The 13082-nt window shown below is 33.4% G+C and overlaps 2 protein-coding genes across 2 annotated transcripts; both read left to right on the forward strand.

Moving 5' to 3' along the window:
- Window positions 1–5363: 5363 nt before the first annotated feature.
- On the forward strand, window positions 5364–6358 carry LOC132714971 (uncharacterized). The gene is made up of 2 exons (XM_060697913.1): window positions 5364–5843; window positions 6242–6358. The coding sequence occupies exons 1-2, from the start codon at window positions 5364–5366 to the stop codon at window positions 6356–6358; spliced, it is 597 nt and encodes a 198-aa protein (XP_060553896.1).
- A 5009-nt stretch (window positions 6359–11367) lies between these two features.
- Window positions 11368–12796, forward strand: LOC132714972 (complement C1q tumor necrosis factor-related protein 1-like). The gene is made up of 2 exons (XM_060697914.1): window positions 11368–12093; window positions 12559–12796. The coding sequence occupies exons 1-2, from the start codon at window positions 11368–11370 to the stop codon at window positions 12697–12699; spliced, it is 867 nt and encodes a 288-aa protein (XP_060553897.1). The 3' UTR covers window positions 12700–12796.
- Window positions 12797–13082: the final 286 nt, after the last annotated feature.

A 13082-nucleotide genomic window follows, 5' to 3' on the forward strand; every position in this document is an offset into this window, starting at 1 on the left:
GGACATATAGTTTGGGTTAGGGCTTTGGTCTTCATTTTGTGCAAAGAACACCCTCCAAAGTTGTACAAAAACGAATCTGAAACGGAATCAGACAAATGTTATTTAAATGTTTGGCTATGGAATATAGTGTTTTTTACGAAAATTCATGCACTTTATATAGACAAAGAACAAAACTCTATCTCAATTCATTGAGAAGTTGCAGCACTTTGAAATCAGTTTTGAAGGAAAAAAAACAATGGAAAATAGTGATTTTTGGCAATTTTGAGACGTCCCCCGTTGCCATGGTAACAGGAAATTTATGTTTGAGCATGCTGTTACAGAGGCTATGGTCTAGTCAACATTTATGCCAAGTTTCATCAGTATTTTTCAAAGTATTTTTCATAGTTTCATAGCAGTTTGAACTTGTTACAGGAGGCTTTTCAATGAAAACGGCCATTTTTCGCAATATATTAATTAATGCTCATTGGGTAAAAGGTTAACCTTATATTGCTGTGGAGAAGATCCTCTTAACCATCACATATTACTTGAACATTCCACATTTTTTAAGTACGTAGCGTTCATTTTACAATGGTTCATTGTGCATGGCATCAATTTCTGTAAGAAGGTGCTCAAAAGCGCGTTGTTGTCTAACACAACCTAATAACATTCCTATAAAGTTCTGGTCTATCAAAATAATGGAAAACTCAATTTCAGGAGGTTTTTGTCTCTTTTTTTGTGACTTTGCAAATTTTCATTTGATCTACGGTTATATCGAAAACAGCTAATCGCCGTTCAAAAAAAAAAACGACAAAGCCATACGGATATCTCCCGGACATATTGTTTGGGTTGGGGCTTTAGTCCTCATATTGTAAAGAAGACCCTACAAAGTTTACAAAAACGAATCTGCAACGGAATCAGAGATATGGTGTTTTAAAGGTTGGGTCTAGAATATGGTGTGTTTTTTCAGCGAAATATTAAACACTTTGTACAGAGGAATATCGAATTGGCGGACCAAAAAATGGTCATGCCACGCTGAAATCTCCCGGACATTTAATTTGGGGTAGGGCTTTGGTCTTCATTTTGTGCAAAGAACATCCTCTAAAGTTGTACAAAAACGAATCTGCAACGGAATCAGACAAATGGTGTTTAAACGGTTGGTTCTAGAATATGGTGTTTTTGACGATTTGTGTAGATTTGCCCACTTTTGAACTGTTGTCTGTGACTCTGCACTCGTCATTCTTCTATCATATTAGAGTCTAATGACTTTTATGGTGCATCAACTACGTAGATGTTGTTTACATGCAGAAAAAGTGCTGTCGGTTTTGCTATGCGTGCTGCTGCGCCTTCCTGCAACATCTGCCTTGTTATTCTTAGCATATGTCAGTGAAAATATCTCATTCTAACCTACCTGGTATAAAGTAGAGGTCGGATTATCTAGATTACCGTTTATGAACACGATTTTACCCTCACAAGTTTATCTAAATTGTCTGGTTCAGTACCAAAACCTGCGGACGATTGTTTAAGAGTGACCAATCTACCTGTCACATCTGTGCAAGAACGCTACCAGTCTGTGATGGACATACACGGTGTTTGATAAACTATACCATTCATCGTCACATTATGTTTTCACGCACTTTCGCATTTATTGCGCATGTGCCTTGATTTTTTTATTGTGAAATCATCACTATTCCTCTCTATCTTTTGAATTTTGATTGGCCAAATACTGAGCCACATATAACAAATTTTATGCATGCACGTTTATTTGATTTGTTAAGTGTAGATCTAATTTATTATAAAAAAAATCTACATAGATTTGCCTCCTTTTTCATGCAATAAGATGACACGCATGTACCGGTCGGCGTATATCTGTATCTCAGCCTTGTTTTGTACATGTAAAGGCTATGAAATAGTTGTAATTATGAAACAAAGTGAGGTCAGTTTCCTCTGAAATTTATATTGACAGAATAACTTTCACTCACTTTATTTAACAGGTTGTTTTCAATTTTGAAAATCCTTGGTAAAGCAGGCTATTGACGGACGGTGTCCAACGAGATAATTTCCTCTAAATAACTAGTACAGATTAACTAATCTTAATCAAACTGGTTTATAGCTAGCTTATTTAAAGACCTTGCTTGGCATTGGTTATGGCGGGGTCTAGGTCAAGGTCAAGGCCACTGTTACTCAAAATAGAAAAATCGGTTTCCTGTCAATAACTAGTCTAAGGGTTTGGAATGAGATATTTCAATGAAATTTAGTGTATAACAAGCTTATGTGAAGGTTCCACTTCCAATGGATCGCGTTTGGGCCAAACTCACTGTAAGAAGAATAGAAAATCGGTTTCGGGTCAATTACTAGACTTTGTAATGAGATACTAGTATTATAACAAGCTTATTTGAAGACTTCACTTGGGATTACTTTTTGTCCCTGTAGGGTCAATGTCACTGAAATTGTATCAGGTTGATAAGTAGAGTCAGGAGTGAGATATTAAAAAGAAACAACCTTTGGCGTATAGCAAACTTATGTGAAGACCTCGCCTGATCTTTATCCGGCCCCCAGCTTTCAGGATATCATATTAATTTTCCCATCTCCTGTAATTACAAACACAATGCTTGCTTATTTCTTTTGTTTCTTTATTATTTATCATTTACATTGAACATAGTTAAATTGTACTTTCCGTGTACATATTGTATTTGCATTCCGACCGGAACAAACGTTCTACAATATACGGGGGAGGAAGTGTTACACGAAGGATGGAGTTCTTATGATAACTTGTTCAGGAGTTCTTGTGATAACTGTCACGGAGTTCGTCGGGAAACATTTGTATATTCTACAAAAACACTCGTTAAAATGGTTATTTTCATCTTTCAAAAATGAGTTTTAGGTGCTTAATTAACCATTAAACTTTAATTATTAAGCTTGTCTTACATCTTGTATTATGTGTCAGAAACTAATTTACAGGCCAGTTTTAATCCTCTTGCTTCAAATCTGGTAGTTTTTAGTAAAATTTCCAAATTATTAGCCAGTATTGACCTGTTTATTTCTGATCTTCATCCTTGCCATACATAATTACCTAATAATAATGGCAAACATAAAGCACCGGCTAACAGATTTATACCCGATCTTTCAAATGTCCCGGAGTTCTTGTGATAACTCTGAAGATGTCACAGAGTTATTATGTATAACCTTTTGTTATTGCCAGGTTTTTCTTGAGCTAAATCACGACATGTTTAAGCGTTTTTATTATTCAATGAAGATTGGTTCATCATTATGAAATGTAGTAAGCTCAATCCTTTGCGCAAAAAAAAAGGATATTTTATGTAACGTTTGGTTTTGAGTGAAATTTTAGTTTAGAGATATATATTCTTACACCCCGTTTTCTTTTCATTAGTATTTTTTTGTTGACGCAAGATATCTAGACTCCATGGAAAAAAGATTTTTACTGGGTTCCCTAGCAGGTTTCCGGCTCCTAGCAGTAATCTGCCCCTTTATCATTTTCATTCAGTCATACAGTCTATTTTTTCTCAGTTAAGCATCTATGTTACTGCATCAGTCAGAGAAACAACTGTTTTCTATGTAAAAAAAAACAGTTTTCATAGTACAGCGATTAATATGTTTGTTGTTTTAAGTTACATTAGAGAACTTGCGACACTTACAAGCAACACCTTGGGAATTCTAGTTTGAATGCCCATGCACAATAACTGAAATCCCATTCTAGGTAAATCACCACTTTTAAACAATAAAAAAATTGGGAAGTTATATCTATTTGAAAAACCCAGCTTAACATTGCATATCGGTACTAAATTATATTCAAAATAAAAAAGGTCTGAAAAACTGCTATGAAATTATGAATAAATGTGAGCAAAGGTGTTACATCTCAGACCTTTATTCCATTAGAGAGCAACATTAAAACAGGAACCTAACTTTGTTCTGTCAAAGCTTGCACACTTCGGTAGACAGAATTTTATTTTATTTGTTAAAAAGTGCTATTTGTACCGGAAAACTGCTATGAAACAAGTAGGGCATTTATGTACGGATAAAATGCGTTTTTGAAATACTCAAATATGGTATTTTCATGTATATTTTCTGTCGATGTTTGATGAGTATTTTACCTTTGTAAATCTTAGTGGAGGAAACTCTGATACTTATGTTGTAATTGATAAAATGTATAATCAAACTTAGTTCGCTCGAACCTGGAGGGACAGTTCAAAATTTTTCGAGAGATCGGTAGTTTAGAGCCAACCGCAGTGAGTTTTTATCATATATCGTACTTTTTTAAGACATAGGTGTGGAAATTATCCTGGTTATATACTTATTTATTATGTTATAAAAATGATACAAATTACTTAGCCCTTAGGTAAGGGAAGCATGCCTATTTATTGTCTGCTTAAAAAGGTGGTTGCTAAAAACATGTGAAACTGAGAACAACGTGTACGTTTTGAGACATTTTTGTTTTGTGGTTTAAGCCATTATATACTGCCGAATATCAGTGGCCGCTCGATCAATTTTACTGTAGATGATAGCCTATCACCTATTTATCCTTTGCAGACACTTAAGACCACCTATTATCCACATTTTTGTGTAAAGGATGATTGTACTACAATCTCATTGCAATAGTGATAATTGAAAATCTGTTTTTCTGATTACGAGATTTTAATAGATGTGATAGAAATGAAAAGCTGAATCATGTCTGAAAATATAAACGTTTAATTTCCTAATTTAAGACAAATATTTACATATAATGCATGCATCTGGTTTAAATTTATCTAAAGCAGCCGAGGAAAAAAGTGATACATTCAACCCCGATATCCCCAGTTGATACAGAATACAGGATGGACTCAATCAACAAAACTTGAGACACGTATATACAATACTTTGTAAATACATTGTGCAAAGTTTCAAACCATTTATACTTATGTGTATGAATATCGGCGTAACCCAAACGTACTCTCACAATCTGATGTGACAATAGAGGTCATTATGATAACTTCTAAGGCAACAAAGATATACATGTACATGTAAAACTAGGTGCAAATTTCTCTACAGTGACGTTTCCACAGATAAAATCCCCCAAAATAATTTCAGAGATCATTTACGAAATTGATTTGCCTCAGGAAAAATGTTTGCCAAGTTATTCCAGATTTTAGCTTTTATATTTCTAGAAAGTTTGATTCTTTTTGAGGGCGTTAACATCGTTGATGAAGAACATATCACGGAGCTTATAGAGAAAATAGTTGCTGATAAAACATTGGAATTGAAAATTCAAGTTCAAAAGCTAGAAAACGTCGTTGAAAACCAACAGTCGCGAATTCACAATCTAGAAAAGGAGGGAAGACGTAAAGAAAGAGTTATAACTTATAAGCCATGTAAAGAAATTGTGGGCTGACATGTATCACGAGCTGAAATCAAATAGCTTGACAACTCCTGATGAAGATTTACCGGATACTGTTAAAGATAACATTGATGTATCTGCTACCAATACTGAGGACAGTTTAATTGGCAAAGACAGAAACGCTTCAATGGAATTAGAACAAAAGCTTGCTACAAATAGACCTAATTCTAATCGGAGAGACAAAATATTCATGAAATACAGACAGAGGCGTGAACCGGAAGTTGTCGCATTCACAGCGTATCTAAGTCATAAAATTGATCATATGGGAGTTGGCCACCATATCGTATACGACCAAGTCATTACAAATGAAGGGGCAGGATACAATGTTCACACAGGCATATTTACTGCACCTTTGACCGGACTTTACTTATTTACGTACTCAGCGAATTCCCATTATGTACGAAGCATGTTGGAGCTAGTGGTTGACGGCAATAACATCGTTGATATCATTATTGACCCAGTCTCTAATACAGAGGTATGTTTCACGAAATAAAAAAAAGCTCAAAGGCGAATTAAGATATAAAGTAATTTCATTTGCCCTAATTTCCCCAAGATATAGCTAGAACTTGTGCGACTCCATGCTGGTAATAAATGAATTAATCTAAAACATGAAAACATATTTATGACTGAATAAAGTCTGTGTGAGTTAATGTTATATGCCGATAGTCATATAAATAAGCTTATTATAAAAAAGAATATACTTATTTCTTTTAGCTAAAATGGTATGTGAGTATTAAAGACCGCTTGTTTGAAGACAGACCGCCTGTTATAACCACACAGGCACTTGATTTCGTGCGGTGTTCGTACCTTTACCAGCGACGATTTGTCAAGCTATTTTTCTGTTCTATTTTTGTCGTTCTTTGGTGGTTGTAGGAGACAACCACAACTGCGACCAGAGCACTTCATTCTAACAAAACGACACTCTGTGTGGCCACACCCTGCCGTGATAGTCACGACTGGTCAACAAATCATCTCTGGCACTTTGAATGATATGATCTAACGTGCGCTTTCACCGCGAGCTGAACATGCCCGGAAGAATTCTATTACGTTTGGTTGTATTATGTGGTCACGGGTGCACAAAATATCGTGCCTAATGACAATTGAACATCTGGACCTAAAATGGTTGAAATATAGATTTGTCCGCATTTTTAGGGTATATATGCATTATCTTTTAGAAATCGAGACATTACTGCAGTATATAGTTTGTGTGTGCGTGTGTGTGTACGTGTGCGTGTGTGTGCGTGTTTTTTATACGCGAAAAATATTGTTGTTATTTTGTATTTGTAGACGATGAGCACTAATACAGCGATAATTCGCGTTACAAAAGGACTGTCTGTATGGGTTCAAGAATACTACATACATGAGGTTTCCATGTTTTCAACTAATATCGGGAGATATTGCACCTTTTCTGGAGTGTTTTTATACTGATTTTAGAAGAATTTAAAATATCCATACAACAATATATAAGCTTGTACTTCAATTAGTTTGTCCCTTTGTAAGTTTCTTTGCGACGAATCATTAAAATATACATGGAGCTTAGTTCTTACAGAATTCGCAATTTTTTTTTATCTAACATTGAATTATCTCTGTTTAAGATTTATACGAAATTACGCAACACAAAAGTAATACAAAAATTCATACAAGTAACAGTTATAGTAAACGAGTTAGTTACGAGGATATAACTGGGGCGATATCGAGGGATGTTTCTGCAAAACAAATGTCGAGGCCGTTAGGCCTAAACCTCCTGGGATGTCGACTTAGCCAGATATACCCACGTATCTAAAGAGATTCATATATTATAACTGTTCAATCGCAATTGCATATTTTATGCCCCCGAAGGGTGGCACGATCCTTCCGTCTGTCTGTCCGTCTGTCTGTATGTACGTCCCCACTTGATTTGTGTGTGGACTGTTACTTTGTTAGCTTTGTACAAATGTTTACCACATCAAGACGATATGTCGCGTCCAAGAACCACCTCCCTACCTCAAAGGTGTAGGTCACACAAACATTTTGAAGAAACACAATTAGAGTTAATAGGTACACGCATTCGTGTCCGGACTGTAACTTGTCTACATGAAATGCAATTTTGTCATGCACTGAGGGGTTTTGAAATAACTTGGCACAAATATCTACCACATCACTACGTTGTGTTTCATTCAAAAACCACTTACCTTCTTAAATGTCAAGGTCACATTGACATTTTGAAGGTTCACAGTATCACAATTAGAGTCTGTAGAAACACACATTTGTGTCCGGAAGGTAACTTCAAAGGATTTTAAAATAACTTGGCATGAATGTCTACTACATCAAGACGACGTGTCGGGTCAAAGGATTTTTAAATCATTTGGCACAAGTGTCTACCACACCCGGACAATATGTCGCGGTCCATTCACAACCAAAAAGGTCAACGACACACTTAGAGGTAAACATTTGTGTCCAAACTATAGCTTTGTCATGCATGGAAGTATTGTAAAATTACTTGGCAAAAGTCAAACATGTCATGGTGATTTTTTTTCTTTCAGACCAATGTCCGTTAGTCAAAGGTCAAGGTCACACAGTTTGAAGATATCACATTCTTACAAGTAGAGTTTAAAGGTACACACATTTGTAATTGGACTGTAACTTTTTATGGACTGGAGGATTTTGATACCTTAGCATATGTGTCTACCATATGAAGACGACATGTCATGTTCAAGAGCCATGTCCTTACCTCTATGGTCACCCTTACAGTTAGAAGGTACTCATATTCTCAAGAAAAGTTTGAAGAACACATTCGTGTCCTGACTGTAATTTTGTTATGCATTGGAGAGCTTTTAAATGTCTACCACATCAAGCTAACTGTGTAAGATCCATGATCCTACCTCTAAGGTCAGGGTCACTTTAATTGTTTGAAGGTTCCTTTGCTCATTAGAAGATTTTTAAGGTAAATATTAGTTTTCAAACTGTAACATTGTCATGCATTGGAGGATTTTAAAATACTTTGGCATAAATGTCTACCACATCAAGATGATTTGTTGCATCCAATATCCGTGTCCTAAGGTGGTAAATTTGCTATTAGTAACACTCCATTTCACAAGAACAATATTAAGCAATGAGTTATTTTCATTCTCTTTTCTTTTCATTTCATTTTGAATATGAGAACCAAGATATTACCGAATGGCTCTGATTATAGCCAGACTGGTTCTCATCTTCTAGGCCAGGGAGCCAATATTGAATTTGAATTGGAGTAAAACGGCGATTATTTTGATATCTATTTCGCCTGTTGCGTTGTTTATATTGATGTTATAGTTTAAAATTTACCATCATCGTAAAGAACTTTATCTTTTGTGTAGATGGACGAAAGGATTATTGAAAATATTTAAAATGAAATAAAATGCATGTTGATCTGGCGGTAGGTGTGCGGATTTTTTTACGGCGAACATTTTTATCTTGTGTATTATTATAGACTTTGAAATATGATTTTTTTAAAAACGGCTTATATTCATTTATTTTATATATACATGTATATGATCGGTATATGTGCTGGGATTGACAAATATACATTTTATTTGGACTTTAAAAGCGTTTTAGGCTCCACACTCCAAGTGACTGTGGTTCGTTTAAAAACACATTCATCTTAAAGTGTTCCATTTTTTTTTCAAGATTAATAATCCTACAAAAATTATTTCTTGCTTTAAAGACACTTCTTGTTCTTAAGTATTGTACTGTCATCACAACTCTCCACAGTGTTGAGGATGATTTATGTTTGCGTATCAAACTGAAGTTAATGAATCTCCTTTACAGTCTAAAATCATTAGAACCAGTCTACAAACATTGTTATGCGCATGATCCGCTTCAAAATACATGTATGACTTTTCTTAAACGAAAAATTAACATCGAGGTGGACAAATCGTAAAAGTAAAAATCAGGAAATATCATTTGCATGTCTATTACATTACTGCGAACAGGTATATAATCCTTTAAAGATCCTGTAACATATTTTTTTCATGGATTTATTTCATAAATATGATGCTCAAAGTAAGATTTGCCAATATTATAAGTTCCAATAAGCATTATTTATAAAGATATTACCCAATTTAACATTTCATGTAAATAAAGGGAGGTAATTATAAATTTATTTTCCATCAATTCTATGTCAAATTTTCCAAAAAGAAATGAATGCTTGTAATTTATTGATTAAATATTTGCAGTACACATTTTACATATTCTTCGATGTTTGAAAATTGTTTTATTTGCATAAATATATATACATATATATAATTTTTTGCAAGTGTTGTATACACACAGTAACAATATCAGTCAAAAAACATACAGGATCTTTAAACTGTATAAATTGTTTGGTTTTTTACTAGCGTTTTCGAAAAATAGTAACGGAAAACATTTTAAATAAATACAATATTGCAAAATATTGCGAAATTTGAAACTAGTCCCCTACAAAGAGTATTGTTTTAGGGTGGTATATCTGGCTGGTTACGTACCCGATATAGACACATTTAAGTCGTCTTATATTGAGCAAAAAAGTTGAGCAAAGACTTAAGGGATTTTAAATCAAAATTTAGTTTTAAGCAAGTTTTGTTTTCTTTCGTTCAGTTCTCAAAAAAAATGTTTTGTTTTGAATTTGTTGACAATTAGCTCCACTGCAACAATGTTTCATGTGACAAAGGAGGTATAAAGGAATATATTTATAGTTACTAGTATGTCATTCATGATGAGGGTTCAATATTTTAAAATATATCGGAAAATATTGTGCATTTTTCGAGAATGAGTATTATTATTTGTATTATTATCCTTATTCTTCTTATTATTATTACCTATTAAACATCTTGACTGGGTTTTCAAATTCGAAGTAACATGTCATACACTACATTCACAAGATTGAGTTATAAATGTAGAAAAGTGGCAGTATTTAAAAGACACAAAGCTGATATTCTTAAAAATTATAAATCTTATTTAATATATTCGGTCCCAAACTTTTTTATTAAAAAGACATAAAACTATATTATTACTTCTTAGTTATATTAATGGGTCAATTTTTTTCGGATATTGTAAACACATTTTAATTAAGATATTTGCTATTTCCTTTTAAAGAGACAGTATGACCATCTAAAGGTATATAGTAAGTGGACAGGTGCAAGTAAAAATAAATTTTCATTTTGCCCTAATTCTTCTTGATTTAATAATTTACTTCAATAAATAACTACCAGATTTATACGAAATTTCAGTAAATATCATTTAGAAATTACCTGTAACGTTCAAGTTATAAAAAGAGAGGGGCAGTCTTTTTATATTTTAGGCAGATTTTAAATTTAACATTTTCCGATATAATCTGTTGGTCAAACATCATTTAAACAGTCAATCTCTTGAAATATATTTAGTCAGTTCAGCTCGACTCAACAATGAAAATATGAGCACAATGTCACTTTAAGTATTTCTCGAAGTATCATAAAAAGTGAAATAGAGGTTGAAATGTCTAATCAACGTCTAAAAGTCATGCAAAAATGCGACTAAGAAACATGGGGTTTAAAAGTCATGGGTTTAAAAGTCATCTTAATATACTAACTTAGTCGTTGAGAAGTCATTTTCAGTTTCAGTTTTTTTAATCAAGGCATGTAACATGCAACCGGTTATAACATAAAAATGAACAGAAAATAACAGTCAAAACTAAACTTATATAACAATAAAAGTATACAATTATAATTAGCTAAATAAACAAAAAAAAAAAAAGAAAAAAGACCATACAGTCAAGGGGTCTATGTGTCTTATTTGCGTGCATTATCCCCTCGAATTCAAAAAAAAATCCCTACTTTTTGTATTTGTTTAAATTATGACATGACCTACCTATTCTAATAATGATAACAAGTACATAAACACAAATTATGATTCAACAACTTATGTTCTTATCTTAGACAACGTAAGATTTCACATGAAGAGATTGTCAACATTGTGACCTGTCAGTTTTCTTGTTACACATTCACTACAGGAGATATAACTGGTAAACGATGTTAGTCAAAATTCTTAATACCATAGTGTTTCTTTTTGTGGAGACTTTTATTTTGTCTGCAAGTGTTGAGATAGAAAATGAGATACAGATTACTAAGCTTGTTGAGCAGATGATAACAGAAAGGACTTCGGAACTGACCAACAAAGTTCAGAATCTAGAAAGAATCGTTACAAATCAGCAGACACGAATTCAGCGTCTAGAAAAAAGGGGAAAGCGGAGAGAGAGGACAATAATGGACATGATAAAATCAATAACAGACTTAAGACAAGAAGTAAAGTCAAAGAAAATACAATATGTGAAAGAAGAAGCCAACACTGTCAGCTATAATATGGACAGTCACTTCGGAGAGGAAAACGAGACTGGGCTCAATGTATCTGTTGACGCAAGAAAAAATGCTTCAGCTATTCGACATGGTAAACAAAAGGATAATGAATTCATTGGTAAATCAAGACGAAGACGTGAGACGGAAGTCGTTGCCTTCTCAGTTTATCTTAATCACGATATTGATCATATGGGGATTGGACACCATATTGTATTTAACAAGGTCATTACGAACGAGGGAGCTGGATATAACGTTTATACAGGAATATTTACAGTTCCTGTGACCGGACTCTACCTATTTACGTTCAGCATGAATGACATCGACCACATTAGTAATCTACAATTGGTTATGGATGGGTCAAACTTGGTTGACATTGTAGACAATCCTGTTAATAATGAAGAGGTACATGCAAGTTTAGTGTAAATAAATCAAGCTTATTGAAATGCTTTTGCATATTTAAGATTCAATTGAGGCTTAAGTACTCCCCTGCGCATCGGTTAAATGTTCTACTACCGTTCAGTTAGTTAACGTTTGAAGTAACTGTAGTATTTCAATTAGCTGTAAGAGAACCTAACATGGTCATTTCAAAAACAATAAGATCGAATCTTACGTTTTGTTCTTTAATCTGTGTTTCTAAAAAAGTACAAATATGCACCAGAAAAGTTTCTTACAACTATAAATGATCCTTCCGATACAACTGGGACAAAAAGTACAAAAGTACTTTTTGTCCTAAAAGATTATAAAATATAAAATATATATAAAAAAAATATGCATTCATTTAAAGAAGTTTGCAAAATATTCTTTGTAAAACATTAGCTAAGTTTAGTTATCAATATGATTATAATGTTTTTATATATTATCTTGTAGTCTATGAGTAGCAACACGGTGATAGTTCATGTAAACAAAGGTCAGTCGTTGTGGATTCAGGAGTATACAAATAACGATGGATCAATACGTTCGCGTGAACTTTGGCGTTACTGCATATTTTCTGGAATTCTTTTGTACTAAATATGCTCAGGAAAAAAATCAGTACTAAGAAATCATATTCATAAGTCCAAATATATTTAAATAATTACTGAACTGTTGTCATATACATATATACTTGTATCGAAAACACAATAAAATTACAATTTAACACAAAGGAAGTGGTTTTTTGTTATAGAAATAACTCGCGAATGGACTACCAGTTGAAGACACTTTTTTAAAATTATTTTTAAATATTTTCAGGCATGTGGCGGGAAATAAATCAGTTATTTATGTTTGTTTAAATTAGCATACTTGAAGTAATAAGATTAAATGTTTATTTTGATATCATTGTGAAATAAAAGACCCAAACTATAATTTTTTTGAATCAGAATGAAAATAAGAGTGCCATGATGGCCCTTTTATTG

The sequence above is a fragment of the Ruditapes philippinarum genome, unplaced genomic scaffold (genome assembly GCF_026571515.1).
Source record: "Ruditapes philippinarum isolate M1 unplaced genomic scaffold, ASM2657151v2 ctg3985_1_1_1_1, whole genome shotgun sequence".
In the NCBI taxonomy this organism is placed as follows: Eukaryota; Metazoa; Mollusca; class Bivalvia; order Venerida; family Veneridae; genus Ruditapes; species Ruditapes philippinarum.

Coding starts and splice junctions, on each gene's coding strand:
- LOC132714971 (XM_060697913.1), top strand. CDS start 5,364: ATGTATCACGAGCTGAAATCAAATAGCTTGACAACTCCTGATGAAGAT. Junction 5,844..6,241: donor ACCCAGTCTCTAATACAGAG/GTATGTTTCACG, acceptor TGGTGGTTGTAG/GAGACAACCACAACTGCGAC.
- LOC132714972 (XM_060697914.1), top strand. CDS start 11,368: ATGTTAGTCAAAATTCTTAATACCATAGTGTTTCTTTTTGTGGAGACT. Junction 12,094..12,558: donor ATCCTGTTAATAATGAAGAG/GTACATGCAAGT, acceptor ATTATCTTGTAG/TCTATGAGTAGCAACACGGT.